This window comes from Falco rusticolus, chromosome 7 (genome assembly GCF_015220075.1).
Source record: "Falco rusticolus isolate bFalRus1 chromosome 7, bFalRus1.pri, whole genome shotgun sequence".
In the NCBI taxonomy this organism is placed as follows: domain Eukaryota; kingdom Metazoa; phylum Chordata; class Aves; order Falconiformes; family Falconidae; genus Falco; species Falco rusticolus.
In genome coordinates, this window is record NC_051193.1 from 10095270 (window position 1) to 10119180 (window position 23911).

General features: G+C 49.8%; 1 protein-coding gene across 2 annotated transcripts in view; it reads right to left on the bottom strand.

Moving 5' to 3' along the window:
- Positions 1-1110: 1110 nt before the first annotated feature.
- Positions 1111-23911, bottom strand: part of ST8SIA2 (ST8 alpha-N-acetyl-neuraminide alpha-2,8-sialyltransferase 2) — a 33064-nt gene continuing 10263 nt past the window's right edge. Inside the window, exons 2-6 of one of the 2 annotated variants that reach the window (XM_037395989.1) lie at positions 18937-18999; positions 16831-16959; positions 16036-16293; positions 13443-13736; positions 1111-3673 (exon numbers count right to left, since the gene is read on the bottom strand). In XM_037395989.1, coding sequence (XP_037251886.1) covers positions 3388-3673; positions 13443-13736; positions 16036-16293; positions 16831-16959; positions 18937-18999 — 1030 coding nt within the window. In that variant the 3' untranslated portion in view covers positions 1111-3387. Of the gene's footprint in view, positions 3674-13442; positions 13752-16035; positions 16294-16830; positions 16960-18936; positions 19000-23911 lie in introns of both variants that reach the window. The other variant, XM_037395988.1, reaches the window with a different exon arrangement.

Below are 23911 nucleotides of genomic sequence, written 5' to 3' on the forward strand. Positions count from 1 at the left end.
AAGCCACCAGCATCACCAGTTTGGGCTGGCCTCGCTGCCGGAGGGAGCAGTGGGATGGAGGAGCGAAGATCAAAGGGAGCTGCTGCTGTCCTTTAGGGCAGTTAAGTACATTCACAGTGCAACACGCACCCGCACCCCTGCCCAAATAGCATCAATACTCCTTTTTGTTTCGCGCTTGAAGACAGGAGGGCCTTAATTGGGCATGAAGAAATTCATCAAGCAGCAGCCGGGTGCGGCCATCGGGTCTCCCCATAGCGTCTGCAGCTGCCATGCCGCAGCCCTGCAGCTGCTCGGCGGCTGGCGGCTGCCCCAAAACAGCCCAGATAGCACCCACCTACGGCAAGCATCACTGCTCCCGGTGCCCAGCACAAGGGGGACCTGGAACTCCGGTCCCGCTGCTCGCGAACAGCCTGTGGGCATTACGGCTTGCTGAGCTGCAGGGGCTGGGGCTTGGTGGAGCCGGGTCCCAGCTGTTTGCTGGAAACACAGACAGTAAAGCGTGTTTCCAACCTGAGGAGCTGCTGGAAGAGCCAGACTGGAGGACTTGGCACAGCCCACTAAAGCAAGGGGGAATGTCTAGGTGGCTTTGTGCGTATAAACTCAGCAGGGACCAACCCCCGTGGCAGCGAGGTGAAATGGGAGCTCAGCCATGGATTTCCATACCTGCAGGGTCTTCTTGCTCTTGGTTTAGTGTATTTTCAAACCAGGGGTGAGCAGGGCCTGTTTTGGGAACAGAACCATCACCAACAATGTCATGCCCCTGAATAATCTGCCTTTAACTCACCTCTGCTCTGACCCAGCAGCTGCTTCAAGAGCTCCAGAAATCCCTTCTCCCACCCTAATTTTAACCCCCCAACACACCCCTGGGGTGCTGCTGTTACATTTAGCTCAATGATCTCAGTGAGGACACCCTGGGGGCTTCAGGTGTCCCCCTGGCTGAGCACCAACATCCACCCCAGGTGGGCAAACCAGCCCAGCCTTCCCCTCGCCTTCACCAGCAAAGAAGGTTCCAGGGTCTCCCCATGTAATCGCCTGGCATTTTATGGTCTTGCTCCTCTTCTCATCCTCCTAGTCAAGGAAAATAAATACAAAACAACAATAAAACCCCTGCATGTTCATTTCTTGTATTTTTATTTAAAAAGAAGGTTTGCTAACAGCAATCAGTACCGTGGCCCAGGCCCCTCAATACAACAGGTGGCTTTAGCAGTCCCTGCGGCTTCGTCCCTGCTCTGTCCCTCCTCCATGCTGGGGACAAACCAGGGAATTACCTGGCTTTAACAGCCACTCCTGAATCACGGGAAGCTCCTTGGGATTGCAGACAACTTCCATTTTACAGTTTTATTCTCTGTCTCCTCTGTCTCAGGAAACCCCAACAGCTTAAGCTGAGGTTCCCAGCCAGGTTTAGCCTTATCGTGCAACCAAACTCAAGTAAAAATAATACAAAAAGGAAAAAGAGAGCCAGGTTTAAAAAAAAAACAACAAAACAAACCCAAACAAAAGATAAAAGAAATAATTTTCTGGAGTTTGAAAGAAACATTCCCTTGGTGGCAGATTAGCCCACATTTATCCACTATAATGTTGCTTATACCTTAATCTTAGGCATCTTCATCTGACACTAATTAGCAGGCTGGAGGCTCCTACAGGTACAGTAGCTTCTACATTCCAAAACATGAAAGTGAGCTCTTCCTTTTACCACTTGAAGCACTGAGTTTTTAGAGATCATGTCAGGTATTTCAGCCCCAAACTGTATACTTTTTAACTTAAAAAAAAAAAGCAGTAGGAGGAGGCACAAAGGTGATAATACCCAGCCATGAGAACACTGCAGCCCGTGTCAGAGGCTTGCCTGTGTCGTGTTATTTACTCTCCCACAAATTAAACCCAAACTGCACTCGCTGAACCCCTGACTCACCTGCCTGCTGGCACCAAGTGCTAATCAGGAGACAGGGCAGTCTGCAGAAACAGAAAATTAGACAGGCTAATCAGAGCAATCTGGTTGCTTCCTTCAAAAAACCCAAAACTCAGAAAAAAGCAAATGTGGTTATAAAAACGTCTTTATATTTTGGGTTCTCTCCGGAAAAAAAAAAAAAAAAAAAAAAGGTTGGGAAGGAAGATTATTTCTTTGACATTCAACACTAGGCAAGCATCCCATCAAGATCCGTTTGACATCCTATTTAACTGTTCAGAGTAAGAACTAATTGGAGCTTCAAAGAAAGGACAGAGCAGGACTTCAGGAATACAGCGCTGTATGCTGGTTCTTTGCAGAGAAAAGTGAAAATAAATTATTTAGACTTGACAAAGTCCCTTGAAGTCCTGCAGTCTTTCTGCTTGGCTGGGTCTCAGGCCTATCACCAATATTTCAGCGGTTATTTTTGGAGGGGGAGAGAAGGCAGGCTGCTTAGCAGGTAGCATTTGGGAATTAAGAGCTAGATATACTTCTGGTTTTCATGAGCCCTGACAGATGTTGAGTGTCTTTGACTGTGGCACAGTAAGACACTTCATACTAGTGGTGCAGGTTTGTGGCAGCAAACCTCCCTCCTGCCACATTCCAGCATCTTTGCTCCTTTCTAAATTGTTCCTTCAAAAAGGGAGAGAAAATACATGCTCAGCATCCTCCTCACCATCCGCCTGGCTCAACACTGATGCTCCCATTCTCTGGAGGCCCTCACATCTCATCTCCAAGCAAATTCCATCACCAGGATCAGCTTAGCACTGCTCCCCACCACCGCCTCGAGATCAAGCTGCAGCCCAGGAGGCTTCTCCCTCTCCTCTCCGAAGGCTGTGCACAGCCTGCTGGCCCACGTTTTGGATGGATCTGTGCATGCCTGCCAGACACCGGTCCCTGTGGGGCTGGAGATGGGTCCTGCTCGGTGCCACAGGCATTCCCTCGGCTGTGAGAGCCGCCAACAAACCTTCCCTGCCCACCCCGCTCCCTGCCCCTTCCCCTCCCCACCACGAGCACGGGGCCAAGAACGCGCCTCGCTGAAGAGTGCCAGCACCGGCGTCCTTGGCCAAACTAACTACCAACCTCAGACCAGTCACGACAAACGGCTTAACGGTTACCCATCACCTAACATACCCTCAAAAACCAAGGCCACCTTCACACCTTTTGGATGTAGGGTGAATGCCCTTCCAAGCCCAGCAAGCCCCCAGCAAGAGGTCTTGCCCGGGCCAGTCACGCCAGATGCTCCTGCATCTCTCCTGCCCCTTTCCTTGGTGAACACCGAACAGTTATAATACTCAGGTCAATATATATAGGTACCACGTATATATATTTGTGTCGCTGTGCAGCGCGTTAACAAAGACAACCAACCCCACCAGGCACCACTTGTCCTTTGTGCCCCCTCCCCTTCCTCCCGTGGCTGTGCAGGAACGCGGCCGGGGACCACCCTACGTGGCCCCATCGCACTCCCCCACAGTCAGCTTCAAGGCTCCCTGCTGGTGCAGCGTCTTTAAGGCTCTGAACTCCAAGGGCATGGTGTGTGGGCTGGCCTGCGAGGTGTAGCCGTACTTCAGGCTGTCATAGTAGTGGTACTTGACTGGGTTCTGGTTCTGGTCCAGGGGAAAGGGCCAGAAGCCGTAGAGAAAGATCTGGTTGCAGAAGCGAGTGGCTAAGGTGTACATGAGGAGGCCGGTGGTGGGTCGCTTGATGTGGACCTTGTTCGTTAGCCAGTACCTGCAAAGGGAGAGCAAAGCGAGTTATTCCCCCTGCGCACGAAGCTCGTGTCTTGCATTTTCTCTCTCCTGCCTCTGACCGAGACATATTGGTGATTCAAAGTGAGAGGTTTCTAACTAGCAGAAGAGTTCCCCATGCCAAGAAAAAGCCTCTCTAGGGATTGCTTCATGAATAAGCATCCTCCTGCTCTCTGTCTGGCGGTTACATCACACTTGTTGCTATGGCATTGAAGCATCTCATGCCTCGGCAATCCTTTATGAAAAACAAATTGCTTGCAACAGTGGCCTTCAGTACTCCAGCCTACAATTATCTTCCAATCAACCTAGGAGATCAATATCACAGACCAAACCATCCACATGTCAAGTAGACTCCAGCAACCCCTCGAAGCAGGCACACTCACACACACACGCTGATGATTTTCATTGATGAATGAAGATTTTTACTCTGACAGTAAACACAACAGGGCTGTAAAAACGTTTGCTTCGGAATAAAGAGTGATCAGACTGAAAGAGCTAAAACACGCTGCTATGTTCCCATTATGGCCAGCGATTGCTGCTGTGATCTTGGACCAAAATACATCACTAGAACATCTGCATCAGTCCATGAGATACACAATACGGCATATTGCAATAAATAACATGTGATATGGAGGTCAGCTGTGCTTGCTGCTGAAAAGCGCGTTACTTTTTATGAGGGATGGCAAAAAGAACAGGGAAAGATGTAGTGATGCACGAGCAGAAATGGTATCAGCAGTTGTATTTTTGGGCTGCCGATAAAAGTTATTGCAGCATCAACATCTCGTAAGAACTGTTTTCCAGTGCCCAGTGTTTATTGCACAGGCAGCTTACCTGGTTTGCTCAGCAGAAAACCACCACCAGAGGAGCAAAATCAGAAAGATAAAAGGTTTGGGGGAGGTAGAAGATGCCCCCCCCGGCTGCACCCTCTCCTCCCCCAGCACGTCTGATGCCAATGTCACCCCACAGCAAGCAGGGCTGTCGCAGGCAGCGCATCCCACCGTGCCACAGCCCGTTCAAGCCTGTGGATTATTTTTAATAGATCTTTTAAAGGGCCCGAATTCAGGTGAGTGCCTGGCAGCGCTTTCAATAAAAGGCATGAGGAAGCGGAGCAGAGCACGTGGCATTTCTCTGCTCTCACCCAGAGGTTTGGGATCCTGAGCCGAGTCCCATTGTTACGCGTGGAGCCATGGGAAGTGTCTTGCTCCTCATTCGCACTTTCTGCCAGGCTCCTGAGGGCCTGCTGCTCAGACAGCGGGAACTCTTGGGAGAGCTGAGTCTTAATCCTGCAAATTAGCTTTTCACGAAAGCCATTAAAATTTAGCAACCAAGGCACAAAAAGTACTTGCTTGTTCTCAGTCAGATAAGAGAAAAATTGACTTTTCTGGTGAATCAAATTCTGGAAGCAGAGTGACCACCTTGGCATCTGCAGCAAGGGCACGGCAGGTTTTGTTGGGGTCCCAGTGCCTGCAGCTTTAGCAAAGGGTAAGTATGATGTTTTGGGAAGGGGGTCCTCCTTGCCTAGCTCATTTTGGCATCCAGCACAAAAAAGGAGCAAGAAACTGGGCGAAAGCCAGTATCTCCGAGGCACAGCACCAGCATTTTCTGAGCTTGCCCAGCCATATGGATTGTGCTATAGGGACACAGCAAAGCTCGCTGCGGTGTCAAGGCAATCTTCTCCCACAGGTAGCCATTAAACAGCCTCCTTGATGAGTTTATGGGTAAGCACATTAGACCCCTGGTGCGCAGAGAGAAATGGGAGATTATCACAACTATTTAACACTGTGAATTAGGTGGGGTATCTTGATGTAGGAGGGAAACTACCTGGGAAGAACTGTCAAGCCACATTAACCGGCTGGCTTTGGGGGAAGACAACTGTCTGGGTTTGTCCTGCAGCTGCTTCAGCCTTAAAACTCTCCTTTTACCAGTTTACCAGCTGGAGCACAGAAAGATACCGGTGACCGTTCACCTGCCCAAAATATTAACCTGTGGGTTTTGTGGAGAGGCTGTAAAACCTCTACGATCGTACAACGTCGTCGACAGCACAACGACGTGTCCCTTGCACATGGGTACAGGACATTCACAGAGCCACCGACATTTCAAGCATATTAATGATGACAAAAATGACCTGGGCCAAACACCAAAGCGCCCTACAGAAGCACGCTGTCCTCTGCCACCCAGCACGCACACACAGCCTCACCGAGACCGAGTGTGCGCAACCGGTACCCAAAAGCTGCCCTACCGAAACCAGCCCGGTGCGTCCCCCTCAGCACACGCAGCTAGTGAGCGCTCACTCAGTGATATCGGGGTAGGGAGCAATGACAATTCAGTTTCTTACAATGAAAATTAAACACCTGGCACCCTTATCTGTATTTCACTCTATTGCAGGCACGGTATTGCGAAAACCAAAGGGATGACAAACCTTGCTTCTACCGCATCATAAATTCTTGCTGCTGGCTGCAGCTTTAGAGGGGGTGATGGACTCCAGGCCATCCCAGCCCACCCACACAGATGACATACATAATATATAATGCCCAAACCATAACACAGGCCATGCCACAGCACTTGCAATTTGTCTCCTGGACAACAAAGCTAGGAAATCCTCCGGTGAGGTCTGGGGAATACGGTTAAATGACTGGTTTGTGATGGGAGTGTGGGAGCTGCGCAGGAAGATCTCCCTCTTATCTCTCCCACCGCTGGCCAACTGAGACAGCGGCCCCATTCCTGGTGCAGGAGAGAACAGCTGGGGATGGAAATAAAGCCTAATTAATTCTGTAAATCTAAATGAGGTTGTCTGGGCGCACATGGGATGCTGTGTCAACAGCGCACCTTTAATATGTGAGGTCCGGGATTTTAATTAGGAGGAAAGATAATCTTGAAGCAGGCAGTAATTATTTTTCAAATTGGCTACACCAATCACCATAACTATTAACTGCAACATTTTATGGAAAGAGACAGCAATTAAAAGAGAAGAGCAAAGAGCAGTCCTGAAACTCAGTACCTCCTTTCTCAGAGCTGTTCTCACAGCGTGGACCTCCTTCAGAAGCCGGTGCTGTGTCATTTCCGTAAATAAACCCTCAGGGGTGGAAGCAGCTATAGAGATAGGCTGGTGCCTGAGCAGGATGCAGCTATGAACAGGAACCGTGACGCTGTCAGGCAAAAATTGTCCATGACAGCTTGTTTCGGATCATGATAGTGACAGATGGAGAATGCCATCAGATCTTCAAGGCCATCTTTTGTACGGAGGCAGCCTAGACACCAGCCCTGGCACCTATTTGAACTAATACTTGACGGTTAGCCAAGGACAGAGGCTCCACGAATAGCAGCTCAGAGAGTCCTATCCTAGCTGGTAGGTGGTTCTGGTTGCTCCTCAACAACATCAATTTTCCCAAATGTTTCCAAGAAACTTAAGTAGTCTCCTAAGCAGAACTGCATAGCACTGCTGCCCATCGGTGTGTGCCTCCTGCGAGGGGGCTGCAGCGACTGCTGTATTTGGACTGTAAAACCCGGTGGGAACTCTTCAGGAGACAAAATGCTCTGAAACTGCCCCTAGGAAGCCACAGCTCCCACCCGAGTCAGGGAAGGGAGCAGCCTCCACATGGCACTCCTGGAGCACGCACCCCGTCGCACTGACGGCGCTTATCCTCCTCCAGCACCACCAAATTCAGGGCGCAGAGCCTGGCCTTGGCTTGGGCTGAAACGCTGGCTGCAAAACTCCTCCCCGCAGGCAGCGTTTGAGCACTGCCCTGCTCTGTGCCTACCCATCACCTCCTGGCATGTCTGAGAAAACCCTGAAGTAACTTGTGCTCTTCAGGGAAGGGCTAGCCTGCAGGATAAAATGAACAGAAAATCCATCGGCCCGATGAAACAAATAGAAAAACTCATGTCAAAGAAATCAAGTTTCAGCAGTATCAGCTGCATTACTTAGTGATACAAATCAGAATAGCTGAAATAATGCTATTTCAGACCCTTTTAAAACAGCTTATTCATAAAAGTGTGATAGAAACACAAGCTGTTGTGGAGGTGCTAGTCCTTGACTGTCAGGCATATTACCAGTCTGCCACACATTCTTCTCCCATTAATCCTCATAAAAACCCAGCTACAGATAATCAGAGCAAGTGACCTGATGGTGCTTTGCACTTGCACTGGTGCAGGCAAGGACAGGACCCACCGGTGCTGGCAGGGCATAGCATGTATCCCAAACGCTGGGTGGATGGAGATGAAGTGCTGGAGCCCAAGCAGCCACAGCCCCCACCCTGCTTCTCCCAGCCCTTTTCTGTCCATGTATCCAGTCTCCTCTGTCACCTCCACCAAAACAGCAGAGAGCAGGTAGAGCGATGGGATCTGTGCTGGATGGGCAGGAATGGGCAGGTCTCCACCCAGATTCATGCTAACGCTGACTCCAGAAGCTGGATCTGGAGTCACAGTTGGGCTTTATCCCCAGGCTGGGGAAAGCCTAAACACCAAATCAAGCTTCAATATCCAGACTGGAACTGTACCGTGTGGCTTGGACTTGGCACAAGAAAATCAGCCCTGAGACACAGCTAAATAGCTCTTTTCTCCTCCAGGTCTTGAGTTCTGCAATGCCCTTTCAAACACCCACAAGTTAATGCATTTCCAAACAGACAGAAAAGGAGGAAGGTAACCGGGAAGAAGATTACCCTATTTCTTTCCTCTTTCCTTCCTATGCCCCTCGCCTTCTTTTGACCAAGACAAGACTAAATCTTCTTCCCGATTAACCAGAACAAATTAACTGTCTTGGGGTCCTAGTGCAGACACACCACAGCTTGGGTACAATGTGCCTCAAGAGGCAAGAATAATCACTCACACAAGGATTTATTTGTGGGATATCCACTGATCTAACCCACACATGGCTTTACAGGGCGTTAGCAGTCCCTCACATCCTACCCCAGCCACATGCCTGTGACTGGCTATTTTCTCCCCCTACACCCCTCAGCTGAGTGCAGGACCACTGTCCTTAAACCGCCTTTGGGACCAGAGAGGAAGGGCTTTAAGGCACGAGTCCCCAGGGCAGATATTTCAGAGAAGCCCCTGTAGGTGTAAAATACCGTAAGAGAGAAAGCATGGAGTAGCTGATTTAGAAACCCCGTAAGTGGGTGATGCTGGCTAATCAACAGCAGAACGGTCTTGAGACAGAGAGCGAGAAAAGATGAGCTGGGAGAGCTGTGTAAAGCGAAAGCAGCAGATTAGCTTTGATGTGTTAAAAGGGGAGCCTGTGGAGGGATGCAAAAAGGTGGGGTGATACAACCAAAGCAACAGGTTAGGAGAACAGTCTGCACACATGCGCTCTGTGTGGCTACAAGCAAGGTGAAGGCTGCGGGGAAGGATGCAGTGTGAGCGGGACACGAGACGAGGAGGGACCAGGGGAGGGTTTCCCCCATGGCTGGCGGATGGGAAAGGCAGTGGCTGAGCAGCACTGCCCTGACAAATCAAAGGCTTTGATGTTGTTTGGGTGTGAGGACCCAGGGAGACATCTGAGGCAAAGATGAATCCACCTTGTGCCCCACCAGGCTGCACTCCAGGGGAGATGTGGCAGAGCAGCACTACACAAGCTATGGACCCAGAGCAAGGCAATCACCGTCGTGAAAAGCGCGTGCAAACTGTCACAGCTATTTGGATGTTAAACCTAACAGGAGACTTAGCCAAGGAGCTGGAAGATTTATTGATTTTTTTTTTCTTTCAAGAAGCTCTTAACAAAATCTGATGGGATTAGAATTGCTTACTGCCAAGAGACCCTCATGATGGACACAGTGAAAATGCTAGACTAGATTAGACAAGACAAACTGAAACGTGTCCATGAATTCTCTGCAAGGAGTGATAGTCAAACCTCCAGACACAATTATTTCCCCCTGCTTCCTAAATTTCATGTTATTTCTGTAACAAAAGCAGCTTGGCAATAGAGATTACAAGGCTTTTTGGAGACACTAACAGATGACTTATAAGGGGCTTGCTTGCTTCCCAGCCAGGAGACAAGCACTGTGCCAGATGAATTGCTCAGGAGACATTTCATAGAATTGCTCCAAAGTGAGTCACGCACCCCTGAAACACATGGCACCGTCCCCATCCCCACAAGCTGGCTCCCTGCCACGGCACAGCTTTCCTCTTCAGCCTTAGGTAGCGACTCGGCTTCCTTCTGAGCGCCTCCAGAATTCTCCTTGTATCAGTGTTCTGATGCTGATGGTTCTCTTCCCTCCTGGCGTGAAGATGGCGAGTTTAACCATGTAAGAAGAGCCTCCGTCCTATTGCACAGATTATCCAGAATCATCAACACAAAAAGCTATCAGCAAACATTTAAGGCACCCTCAGAGCTAGGAAGGTGATGTCTCAAATGATGCTGTTAAAGACAACAAACCCAAATGCTTTTTACTTATCACAGCAACACACACTCTACAAATGCCCCAAATGCACTGAAAATTATAGGAAAAAAATGCTCAATTGCCACTGAAATGCATTCTAGTCCGGGGGAAAGCAGAGCAGGACAATAAATACTGCAGTTCAAGGAGGAGTCAAGAACTCACAAATGTATTTTGCTGGTAGTAAGGGAAGAAAAGGCAAAGCTTTTGTAGCAGAATTGTTGGATGAGATGTTAGTCTTTGTAGAAAGTGCTATTCCTTGGGAAAAAAACCCTATATATACATATATATATATATAAAAGAGCGTCTTGGCTGAAAGACTTCCCCCGTTTCTTTGTGATTTCCAAATCAACTTAGGGTAGATAATAAAGGGTAGCTTTATCCAGCAAAGGAGAAGACAGGACATCTCTGCAATCGCAGCACAGAGGGATGCTCTGTGGGGCTTTGTGGATTATCAATTCTCTGCCGCATACTACATGCCACAAAAATTATTCATTTCACAAATCTCAGATCTGTCAAATAAAAGTATAATGCTACGAACTGGCATGTTCTACAGAGAGAGCTGGAGAGACAGAGGAAGTCATTGGAGACCATATCCCTGTAACAGCAAGGAGCTCATAAGCAAAAAATATAGGATGATCACAGGAATTCAACAGTATCACAGAGGATGAGTAAGTAAATGCCTAGTGATGCTGGTCAGTTTGACCTGAGGAAGGAATCCTTCTTCATCCCAAACTACAGCATATTGATTACCCTGAGCAGATGGCCAAGACAACCCTATAGGTACCGGAGAGGTTTCCTATATAGCACCAAGAGCATCAGCACACCCACCCCCCACCAGCTGTGACCAGTTCATTCAACACTGCCTGAATCACTCTTGTATCCACCCAAGTCCAAACCTGAGGAAGCTACACCAAGGAAAGGGTTAACATTGACTCCAGCCTTCCCCCAGCACAGCCCTTGGTCACCCAGCCCTGGGTGGTCCCTCAGCCCTGGGTGGTCCCTCTGCAGGGCTCCTTGGCCAGACCACAACACACTGGGTAGGTGTTGAATTGCTCCCATCAGTTCTGGCTTTCTGAGGGGGCTGCAGTTCTAATTATATTAACTGTTAATTAGTAGGCATTTTGATTTCCTGCTGATAAGTGTGAGAGCAGGAGAGCAGGTCAAGCAGCAGCTCCCTTGGCTTAGAGGGCAGCCCCAACGAGGACTAGCACTGGCTTCTGCCATTATAATTGAATTGGTGCCGCCTCTGCGCAGCCATGACCCACCTTTCTCCATTGTCCCACAGCACAGTACAAGCCCGAAGGGCAGGATCGAGGTCTCAGCCGTAGCTCAGACAGGGCACCTGGAGCCTGTCATCAGCTCAGCCAGTGTCTGACCACATGCTGGTACCATATCCACCCCAGATACCCACCAACAGCAGCCACTGCACTTGCTTGTTGGTCAGACTGGTTGCATCCCTCTGAGCCCCAGGAGGTTTTCAGAAGCCCAAAGCCATGTTCCTTGCACAGGACCCCATGAAAACCCACGGGAACACTAGCACGTGCAAAAGGAAGACCCTACTCCAAGCCATGGGAGAGGGGTGCATCACTATGTGCCAAGAGACAGCGCTGAACCCCTGGGCTGGTTCCAACATCCCTGGGTCCCCTCCAGCCAGGGAGGACCTGCCAGCCACGGGTGGCAGCTCCAACACTGCTGTGTGGGGGATGCACAGGGACAACTAGAGCGCCAGCCAGCCCAGCTGGGCCACAGGGCTACAGCACAGGAGGGCCAGGAAGGTGCCATGAGTTGGAAGCTCAGCTCGGCAGAGCTTACTGAGGCATCCTCCTCTTCTCCCACAGGAAAGTGATGCTTGGCCCTTGCCAATCCCTCTGCAAAGCTTCCTATAGGAAGTTTCTGGCACTGGGAATGGTTGCCAGCACAGGATTAGCAGCCTGTTGATTTAAAGGGCTTATTACAGGAGCTTAATTCTATTTTGACAGATGAAAGTAAGTCAATTACAGCTAGAAATAGCTCAGAATTTGGGTTGTGGGAATTTTTTTTTCTTTCCTCTCCTCCCTTTCTGCGAGTTATGGTATCACTTCCTTCTGTCTCTTTACCTCAAAGCCAGCATTTTCAGTAGGATGCCTCTCTGGCCCAGAGAAGGCTCAAACACAGGCACCTGGGGCAGACATGGTTCTTTTTGCCCATTATTGCTGCCTGCGATGCACCACGGCACGAGAGCCTCCACTCCCACCAGCCGCCTGCGGAGCTGCCCTTCGCACCCCTCTCCCCAAAGCACCCCCTTAGGCTTGCTCCTGCACGAAATGACCCCAAAACCTGTCCCGTGTCCACCCCTGGACCAACACGCAACCTGAGCTGGGACAGAGCAACCCAGCATGGACCAGAAGAACTCAGCCTGGAGGTGTGCAGGGGAAGTGCTCAAAGCAAGCATAAAACATTAATGCTGAGGCTTAGAGGCAGAAGCACCACCTACATGACTGAATTCCCATCCCAGGAGATCAACAGGGTCTAGCCAAGATCACAGAGGGCAACTACTGCCACTAAGCCACCTCCAGCATAAGCCACCACTGGCCTAGACTCCTTAAATGCCTAACGAGTCATGACTCCCTAGCGAAATGAAGCAAAGCTTACCCCACCCCCAAGCCATTCACAGGCAAGTCTCACCCCTCGGGCTCCCTTTCTTTTATAACCTTCCCGTCCCCACCACACCTGTGTCTCCCACACACCTGAAGTTGCAAGGAGAGAGCAGAAAGCCCCCTTCCTTTCCTCCCAGCAAGTCTGCTCACCACCACCTGGCCCTCTTTACCTGATCAGCAGGACCAGACCACGTCAGTCACCTCTCTGCCTTGGCTGGTCATTTAAGATAAGCAGTGCAATTAGCACCGTTACAGGAGAGTACAGGCTATTCATGAACAGTTCTTGGGCCTCTGCCACTGCTGAGCCTGTCCAGGCTGCCAAGAGCTCCCTGACCTGAAGGAGCCATGTGAGACTTGCATGTGTCACTCAGTCACACGGTGACAAACCTCATTGCTAGCTCAGCACACACGCACTTCTCCAAGGAAAGCTCTAACCATAGCTTGGGGAATTATCATGGTGATGACACCCAGGCTGAGACCCTGGAAAGCACTGGAAGGCTTAGGCTCGCTATATTGCACAGCTAAAAGCCCTCACACACTCAAAGAGCAGAGTGGGGAGTCCCTGCTGGCAAGGTGGTCTCCATTTCTTGTCTAGGGACCAGCCACCACCTGTGGAGTCATTCTCATGGTCTGCAGAAAGAAACAGCTCGCACCGTTTGCCTCCAGCACAAACCCATCGATCACGCTCCAGCTCAGGAAGCTCACAAAATCCTGGCTCCGAGCACACCAGAAACACTCTCACCCTCGGACAGCGTGCAGCAGGCGCAGCGAGGGGTAGGCAGTCCTGACGTTGATGTGATGCTTCAGGATGAGCTCGTTCACCCACTCCACTCGCTCCTTGCCCCCCTTGGCCATGAACGCTGGGATCCAGAGGATGCTGCCGTTGAGGCTGTGGAGGCGCTGCAGCAGCTTCTCCCTCCAAGTCTCGTTCACCAGGTCCTCAAAGGCCCGTTGGATGACCGAGGGGTTCATAGTCACCAGGTCCGTCTTCATGCCCACGTCCTGTGAGTACTCCTGGACCGGGGCCAGGTTGCACCTGCGAGGGGAAACACTGAACAGCCCTTTACAAGGGACGCTGGAGAGGGCAGTGACAAACACGAGGGGTGTGTGATGCCAAAAGCCAGGGCGAGTGACAGATGTGCCCGTTCGCCCTTGCTTTTGGGAGGAGGAGGAGCAGCAGCGAGCATCAGTCTCTGCAATAAATTCGAGGGGCTCTGACCTGGCTGAGCCATCTTAATATCGGGTCATCGCTCCTCAGCGTGACGACATGTGCATGCACATTCCTCTGCGGCAATGCTAATAACAGACATAACTTTGGTGTCTGGTGGGTGGGTTTGTAGGATCGGTATCTCTTCTGGTGCGGTTCAAAAATAACACGTAGCAACAAACCTCCCGTCTTTGCTGCCACGGCAGATTTGAAATGAAAGGGCCTTTCCCACGCAAGGAAGGCGCTCGCTTCTTCATTCTAGCCCTGCTGGGGTAATATTATCCCAAGTCCCTTTTCTCCTCCTGGTGAGTCTCTGCTAAGAGCAGACCTGGTGGCACCAGCAGCGATAATAACACCAGTGGGAAGGGGATGCCAGGACATGGTCTCCACAGGGTTTGGCTGACTGGAGGCTGTGACCTTCAAGAAACATCTCTTTCTGTAGTATCAATTGGTGCCTCCTCTCAGGCTGTGCACGCGGATATGGGCACGCTCCCCCCCCAGCAGCTCCCGTGCCACGAGCTCCTGTGTCACACCAGGGCTGAGGGGCTGCGGGATAAATGGCCAACAAATCACCCCCGTTATACTATGGTTTCCTACAGCTCCTTGAGGGGGGATCTCCGGCTATTAAGCCGTGGCTGTGCCATGCATGTGGCCCTGGGTAAATGGCACCGAGGACCAGCTGACAGAGGGGTGCAGAGAGATGCTCCCCTAGCATGGTGCAAACCAGAGGGTTCCCGTGTGTTCGCACACTGCGTGCTCTCCTGCGGCGTTTTACAGCGAAGTTACAGTACTTAACGAGCAGGAATTGCATCCTAACCATCTGCCTTGATAATCAGCCATTACTGCTGTTTTCCCTGCTTTACAGATGGGGAAACTAAGGGAATGGTGTAAAGAAAATCCAGTTACTGGCACGTGGGGCCCTTCTGATCCGCTCATTGCAGGAGTTAAATCACTGAAAATAAACACTGGATCTGAAGAGAGAAGCTGTATCCTGGACACAAAGCCCACCACTGGTCACTGCCAAACCTGCTGAAAAGGGTGCCTGGATGGAGCAAACCTTCCCCGGGAAGATGCAGGTTCAAGTGTTGGCTCAGATAACTGACGGTGGGAAGAGTATGTCTGTGCCAGACCCGCGCTAGCATGCCTGGCTGGAGAGAAGTTGCTCAAAATCCCAATCCTTACACCCAGAAAAGCTTTCCTCCTGCAACTTCGCTGCCTGACGTGAAAGCCCCTCCCTAAACTTTGCCAGAACTGCAATAAGCAATCTTTCCCTTTGCTCACTCTGGTGACACTTCAGGATAAGAACGGTAACACCCCGTCCCCCGTGGACAGGACGGAGCTGCGAGCAGCCAGGTTTGAGCGGGGGGCAGAGGTGACATTATCCTCGCTCCCACGTCATGCCAGAGACTGCCTCTGCGAGCTGGTGATGGATTGGGCTGTCTTCATAATAGACTCACCAGAAAGCAAATGTCTGCACATACATAAATCATCAACGGACTCCTACAGCCCCTCAGCTAACAGATGTACATGGGTGTTGGGGACGGGAGGGCAGGCGTGCGTACTCCTCCTCTCCACTTCAAGCACCATCTCTAGCGAATTCGGTGTGTGTCCCAGTGGGGGTCAGGGTCTGTTGGTGCAGGTCCATGGGGCAGTGCATCTGTGGGGACATCAGTGCTGGGGATGGAGCGGTCACAGGGGAGCATCAGACCTGGATGTGCACAAGTGTGGTGCCAGGGCATCGTGCGGCACACCTGGCGCTCGAGGGCAGAAGTGATTTGGGGAAGAATCAAGCTTGCCTCCACCCGGAAAGTCCAGGGCAGGGTTTGTTTGCAAGAGGGCATGCATGTGGGAAAAGAGGAGGGAGTGCTTGGAACTGGGGGTGCTGGGGATTAATAGTGCCCTGGGGGCATTAACATGAGAAGACACAGGGTGAATTTGCAAGAACACTGGGGAAGCAGTTGGTGGTGAAGGGTTTGCAGCAGGGTGTTTGCAGCGGTGAACTCTACACGTGCACACGGAGCTGCAAGGCTGCGCTGCACCATGCAGTCAGGACTCCAGCCCCTTTCCACTTTCCAAGACCCCCCGAAACCCCCTCAGCCCCACCACACAGCGGGGCGCAGTCCACTACCTTATCACGAAGCTGTGCGCATCGATCTCGGGGCCGCAGCCGCTGCTGAGCAGGACCCCCGAGTTGCCCACGATGGCGCAGGTGGGGAACTGCTTGCCCTTGAGGGGCGAGGTGCGGGGCAGCAGCTCGTACAGGTTCTGCGAGACATTCATGGTGCTGTCCCTGTCAAAGACGTAGTGGATGACGTCCCCTGGCTTCAGTGTCCCCTTCAGCACTGAAATGTCCTTCTCTGCATCCAGGAACTTCAAGATCTGTTTCCTGAGGACAGGGAAGAAACAGCCCCATCAGGTGAGGTGCAGAGATAACCTGGGTCATACATAGGATGAACTCTTGCCTCCCAGCTGCCCTCGCTCTGTGGCCAGTCCATCTGACTGACGCTCTCCAGGAACACCTCGCAAACAGATATTTCCATCTTACTGCCTGCTCCTTCTCCACCCAGCCCTTCCTGGGGCAGGCTAGTGCAGTCAGTCCACCATTAGTGGGGGGGTCCCTCCCTGCATTTACCTTGCGAAGAGGGTCGTCTCCTCCCCTCCGTGACCCATCACCAAGCACACATTAATTCCACTTGGCCTGGAAAACGGGAGCTCAAGTGCTCCTTCTTTCGTCACTGCAAGGCCAGCTGGTTCAGTGGGAATTCATTTCCAAGTGATCGCTTACAGATATGAAGCCTAACTCAGCGGGAGATAAGCTTTTTATTTCTTCCTCAACTTCTTTAGATGATATACAGAGGCAATTTGCCAGCTTGCACTGTAGAGGACCAAATCTGTCTCTTGTCCTATAGGTAATTACCAGTACCTGATCTTCAAAGAGAGTGTCTGGTTGTGTCTCCATTTGGATGAGGCTGGTTTAATGTTGTGCTTAATGCTTTCATTACTTCTGTCAACAACAGCTGGAGACGAAGAGTCATTTATTACTACTTCAGCTCTAGAGAAAAGACAGACAGGGAGAGGGAGAGACAGGATCCGTTAGCATCCCAATGGCACTTCTAATCACTGTCTTCAGCTCTGGCTGCTGGAATTCAAACTTCATCAGAAAAGCAAAATTGTAGTTATTAGCTAAACAAGAACTGAAAGCTGTTTGTATTCTGCTACACTCAAGCAGACAGACACAAATCCTTAAATACCTGCTCGCTTACATGAACACAGACTTGCAGCCAGGCACAGCTCTACAGAAAACACAGTCTTACACATCTAGCTGTAGAAAGGCATGCACACAAAAACACAGGCAGGTTCTGCAGAGACAGGACACGTGCAGACAAGACAGCCCAGAGCCCCAGGGAACCCCCAAAATTCACCAACACATTTCCTACATGGGCAGCTGAGGTTGCTGCCCAGTCGCCTCGTGGTCACACGTGAGCATCCCAAAGTGGAGCCAGCACAGCCCCTGGAGAGGGTTAAAATCCTCGCCGGAGAAGTGCAACCTTCACTTCACCCAAAGGAGAAATTAATTTAGCTGAGCTGCTGGGAGCTGCTTGTGAGACTGGGCTACGAGCATCCTGTACCCAACAGGGGGAGGCTGGTTCGCTGGCAACTTTCTCCCCCGATAGAAGAGAGCACGAGGGTTTCAGCATCTGTGTTGCTTGCTTCACACCCAGAAATGAGCAGGGGGATGGGCAACAGCTAGATGCTGTGGTTTGGAGATGCTCACTGGGAGACCCCAGTTTTTAATCCCTGCCCTAAGCAGCGAATCAGCCCCAGCACTTCAATGCCATTTATATCAAATGGCAAGAATTAAGGGAGCCTCTGAATATTTGACTCCAGCCAGCTGCCCTCCAAAGAGGATACTCGTGCATCTCATCAAGAAGCTGTGCATGTATCTGCAGCCCCGAAAAAACCTTCACACTTCAGAGCGCTCTGAAAAATACATAGCCAAAGCACTTGCTTATCAGCTAAAGGGAATCTCCCTCTCCAGTGCAAAGGCCTTTCTCCAGCCGGGCAATGGTCTGTAAATAAATACATTTATAAAAAGCATGTAAACCCCCAAGGAGAGCGAATAGTGAGAGGTGGGGCAGAGCTGGCAGCCCAGGCTCATGGACAACATCCAGCTCCCGGGAGCACATCTCCAGCCCAGGGAAAGAGCTCCCGAGGACACGCTGTGGCTCACACCACGTAACGTTTCAGAAAGGCAAAGAAACGTGTTTATAAATGCTGGCTGCCAGTGTCCTTGTGTGTGTTTGTACAGTACCCCTCCAGCGGCTGCCAGTCGAGGCTGTTGGATTTGTTTGTATCTTGCGTTTTGCCATATTGCCTCGTGTCTTGCAAAACTTACTTACAGGGTGTCAAAAACCATAAAGGAAGCAGGGTAAAGAATTCTTGGGAACAACTACGATTTTTTTCATTTTCTCCATTTTCTGTGTTTTGATCATGGGTGGTGACATCACCACAGAATGATGTCACTTTCCTTCTCACATGGTGTCACTGAGCTTTGCAACTGTGTCACTTTCTAATGCTGGGCTGACATGAAATCACTGTAAAAATGACACAGAGAGACACTGAATGAAGATGCGATGCTACAAAATGACTCTGCGATAGAGAGATGTTGCTGAAGTGCATTATGATAAAACTGAATGAACTTCTGATGTCAAAGACAGCGATCTCCCTTCTAATAGCACTTAGTAAAGCTACAAAACCGGCAACTCTATCACTGACTTATTTTCACAATAAGTAACTCTCTCCTCATTCTCTCAATCACCACAACTTGCAGATCCTTGGTTATTTGCAAATGATTATTGCGCTGAGCTGGGAGAAGGAGGGGGAGAAACGATTAAGAAAATGCAAAGCAGAAGTGAAAAGAAACAGATACATTTGCTAAATAAGAACAGCACTATCCAGCGAAGAGGAGAAGCAGATTAATAGCTGCCTTACAGCAAAAACAAATGAACACAAAATCTAATTTACAAACCTATTAGATTTGCTATGTAAGCTGTTCACAGCTGATCTGATTGTACCTCTGCCTCCAGAACTCCTGCAAGACAAAGGAAATGCATTATTTATAAACCCAGCTCCTCTTTGCCAAGCATTGTCCAACAGTCAAGAGATCCTGCTCTGGAGGGCTCTGAACGGAGACGCTAGTGCGCCGCTTGCATCCCACCCCATCCAGAAGAGAGACGCCCTGATGCCTCTGAAGGTTTTTTCACATCCACCGTCATTGCTGCCCTACCGCGACCGTAAAATCATTCTGGCAAAAAAGCTCCTAACCAACCCAATTAATAATACCTGCGCGATCTAACCAGCTATCAAAGACATCTGGTCTCTGTCGTCAAAGCAGCATGCAGCCTACAGGTTGCATTAAATACATCTCTACCTTTTTTTTTTTTTTTTTAGGGAGTCGGGTGTTAGCAGTGCATAGAGAAGGTCTCCTCTGTCTCCAGGTTCCCAGGGGACTTTCCTTGTCCTTTTCAGGTGGAGACGGAGCTGAATGATCTGGACAGGATTCTCACCACTGTCTTCATCTCGGGCTTCCAGCTGAGACCACCCAGCATCTCCATTTTATGCACACCAAGCCCCCAGCCTCCTGGTGAAGAGACCTGACTTGCGGAGACCTCATCCTCACAGTGCACCTCCTCCCAGCTCCCAGTGACCCACAACAGACCCAGGGCTCCCTTCCAGCCCCCTCTGATCCCATGAGTGCCCTGAAGCCCCTTATCCCCACCTTCGGTGTAACCTGGCTGAAGCTATGTGGCCAACTCACCACAGCCGTTCACATGCTGGAGCTGAGACCCAAAGTGACAGCCTTGTCACTCCCATGGCCTGACACCACTGCGCAAGGACGGGTGCCAGACCTGCCTGAGTAAGACCTGTGGGAACAGACAGCCAGAATTCCCAGCACCTATATGATGCTGCAATGAAGAACAGGTGGGACCAAGCCCTCTCAGAAACCAACACCACTCATACCACCTGTGCACCCTCACTTAAATATAAATACATATAAGTATTGGTCTGCATCTAGCTGGCTGCAGAGCCCCTTCTTGCTTTAGCATGCTAATTTCAAAGGGGTCACAAAGAATGAGTTGAGCACTTCGTGATGCTAAGTGGGAGCTGGGCTCCTAGTCAGACACATTTTAACTGCCATGTGCTCACTGTTCTGCTTTGTTGTCTCCATTGCACACATATCTAAATGAACACTCTTACACAGGGAACCAAATTCTCTTCCAGCAGAAATATTGTTACCTGGAAATATATACCTTAATGAAAACTTATCTCAGGAGCACATTATTTCTACCAGTCCCGAAAAAATCCCAAATGCATAAGACAAATGAAAAAGAAATAGAGTGTGGGAATGTTTGGTGCCATCAAAAAAAGATTTTCAGACTTGTGGGATGCAATGTGAATCACTTTGTTAGGCTGAGCACAGCCCTCAGCACCACATAACATCAGACCCTTGCAAATGCTGTGACGGTTGTCCCTTTCCTCCCTCCTGCCAGAGACCATCTACAGCCAAGTCAGAGCAATTCCTGCTCCGACACCCTCCTCTTTCCTTTGGAAAACCTGAGAGTCAGTGAGATGTTTCATTTTTTTGGTGCATCAAGGGAACAGCAGGAGTAGCTTATTCCTAGAGCCTACTGGCATTTAACAAGCCTCCGCTTTAATGGGGTTCACTGCGGGGTGTGGGAGCAGACTGGATTAGTGTGCAAACTACGCATTCCTTCAGAGACATCTCCTCTGAAGGAGCCTTCCAAATGGGATTCACACTCCTTCACACTTGTTATAAGACAGATAGGGACTGGATTAAGGGCTTAGAAACAGAAATGCTGCTCCCTGAATAAGTGCTGGTTCACAATCTTTGTAAAAGGAAAAAAAAAAAATAATCACAGAAATTAGGAAGTGGAGAAGACCTGTTAGCTCCCACCTCATCCATGTTTTGCAGCTATGGCATGACTGATCTGAAGCATCACAACGTATTATTCAAATGTATTTATCCAATCTAGCCATACATGTCCCCAGTGACAGGCCTGGGCATGTCTTCTCCTGGAATCAAGGCAGGCATCGGGGCTGGAGATGCCAGAGGTGAGGAAGACAAGCTGAGAGCACATCTTCCAACTCGGTGGTGGGGAAGGAGATCGGCTGCTCCGATCCCGCTGAGTAGTCCCTCAAGGGCAGTTCCAGGGGTCACTCTTTCCCCTTCACACACTGTGAAAAGCAAAGGTTTTCAAAATACTGTAATGCAAACAGAGCAGGAAGTGTTCTGCTGTCATGTGCGAACATGGATGGGGTGGCTCATCGGTGGAGGAGACAGCAGGGCTCTGCCAGCCATCTTCCCGTGACTTGTTCCATGGCACTGGGCTCATGGCTTCGCTGGCCAGCAGCAGCCAGGATGCTCTTGGTGGACACCTGAGATGCTGGCAAAGACACTGCTCCCTGCACCAGGTTTGGTTTCTCTCTCCCAGCCACTGAGATTGCCTGAAGCTGGGACATGATACTTGGCTGAAGGTCTCAGCTGGTTTAGTGAATCCTAAAATACTCCTGTACCTTCCAAACCATCAGGTTTTTGGCCCTTTGTGTCCTACACTGCAACTTCTAGACATCTTTCCTATTTCCCTTTGTACATCAAATGTACATCAAACACAACGTGAGCTGTGGCTACGACACCATAGGGTGCACTGCTCTGCCCAGCCATCCTGCTCAGCTCATCCCACCGGCGGGTACCAGCCAGGCAAACCAGCTGCTCAAAACACCCGTAGTTCAGCCAAACACAATGGTTTCCAAGGTCTGCCATATGGCATTACCAACACAGGCAAGCCAACATCACTGTACTGCTTCACTTCCCCCACCTGGGAAGAGGAAAACATTAAGAAATGGAGGGCACTAATTAAGAGGCACACGTTCAAAAAAAAAAAGTCATCCCATTTTATTATACCTTGCTGACCTGGAGTTTCAAATCTCTTGGCTTCAAAAGGCAAAGACCAACCTCGATTAAAATTGCACAGATAGGCATTGATTTTGAAAAGCTTTCTAGTGCTACACTGTGTTTAGATTGAATTGCCTTATTAATCTAGTTGTTATCAGTTTGATTGCATAGCCAGCTCCACAAAGTACCAACCTGCTTCCTAATCCTATTATTTACAAAGCGCTCTTCTTTTGACTTCTGTTGGGATGTTTTCCAGTGATAAGTTGCATCTATATGTGTTAATGCCATATTACTGGCTTATGCCATCCTTTCTCATTTTTGCTTTGAGATTTTCAAGCTGCATTTCCACTATCTAAGATATTATATAGGTCAAAACATTCTGTGCTCAGATGTAGAGTGACACTGATTCATATATCAGAGGATAAAAAAGAAAAATTGTCTTATGGTTCAGGTCCAAATTTTCTTGGATGAATAATTTCCGACAAATCAGGTATGCAAAGACTTTTTTTATTCACTCACTATGAATGGGCTGTTTAGGGTTTTTGTTTCCCTTTTCATCGTTTCCCACTTCTTAAATGATTCTCTTAATTGTTGCTAGGTACGGTTCGGTCTTGCTTCGAGCAATTTCGATATGTGAAATCAAAGCTGCTTTGACTGAACAAGTAGGTCACACAGCCTCTTTGGGCGAGCGGATCTCTAAGAGCAGGCTTTATGCATCCATATTCTCAGCCTTACAAATTAAAAAATGTGTTTTCCATGGATATTTTATGATACCCACCTCCAAGTCCTGCTTCCCCCCAGCATCTGTGACAGACAATACACATTGGAAGTGGGCACAAGAAGCATGAACTAGCTAGAAATTGCAGCTGTAACCAACCACCCATTTAGCCACATTTGTAGAGCCCATTCCTGGTGGAACAAAACCTCTGCCTCTTCCTCACCTTAGGCAACCCAAGTTCACCTCTTCTCCCTTCTTCACATAAGGAAGAGATATAAAAAAGAGATAATAATCCTTTGGGGGACTGTTAAGCAGAATTTATCCATCTGAATTCCTTGGAAAGAGAGTTCAGAGTGCCACAATTTTTATCTGAGGGGTTCAAATTATTAACACTTACTAATTAAGTTTTCACAACTCGCTTTTGTGTTACACGCATTTTATAGTTTGACAGCTGGGACGCTGGGGGTGAAGTGGCTTGGCCCCTAACGTCAGAAAATGGCAATCCCCCAAGCCAGGACAGGAGCAGGCAGTATGGGCTTACAGCAGACCTGTCCTCTTGGAAATGCTGCTCTCTACTTGCTGAGCGCCGAGTGCAGGTCTTGCTGGGTGAAAGGGTAGGACACATCACCCAGAGGACGCCAAGAATTGATCTGAAAAGGTCTCACTGGCCTGAAAAGCACATGCAGCCGTTGGTCTCCTGAAGCTACAGGCTGTACCCATGAGGCAGTCTGTGTCTCTTAAAAACGCCAAGATCACCACCTATATTTACTTTGCTTTTCAAGGATTGCTCTGATGTTGTTCTCGAGACCAGATCTGCTGTTTTCCATCTGAAGAGCACATGAGCAGAATGCCAGGCCTGGTCAGGGACCACCCCCTCACAATCACTGCCCTCCCAACCCACGGCTCTCCCTGAGGCAGCCGGGCAGAGAGGGATACGGGGTGGGATGCTCACAGACCCTCTGCAGGATGCTGCTCTGTGGCCAGATGGACCCAGTCACTGTAACTTACAGTTTTGGGGAAAGGGATACACTGCCCAGCCACTGGAAAGGAAATACAAACACACAGATCGCCCCCCTCCCCCCGCAACTTGACAGACTTGCTCCTGCTGATGCTGACAGTGGTATATAATCTCAGGTGCATTCACAGGCATAAACCAACCCTTGCAGTGTCAGGGACTAGCTGGCACCTGCATGCTGCCCCCCTGGAGGTGGCCTTAGATGCGCCGAGTGCCCTAGGAAGTGAGTGAATTCATTTTCCTGAGGGCAGTGCAGTCATTCAGCCAAGCCATGTGCTCCCTGAGCCCTCAAAGAT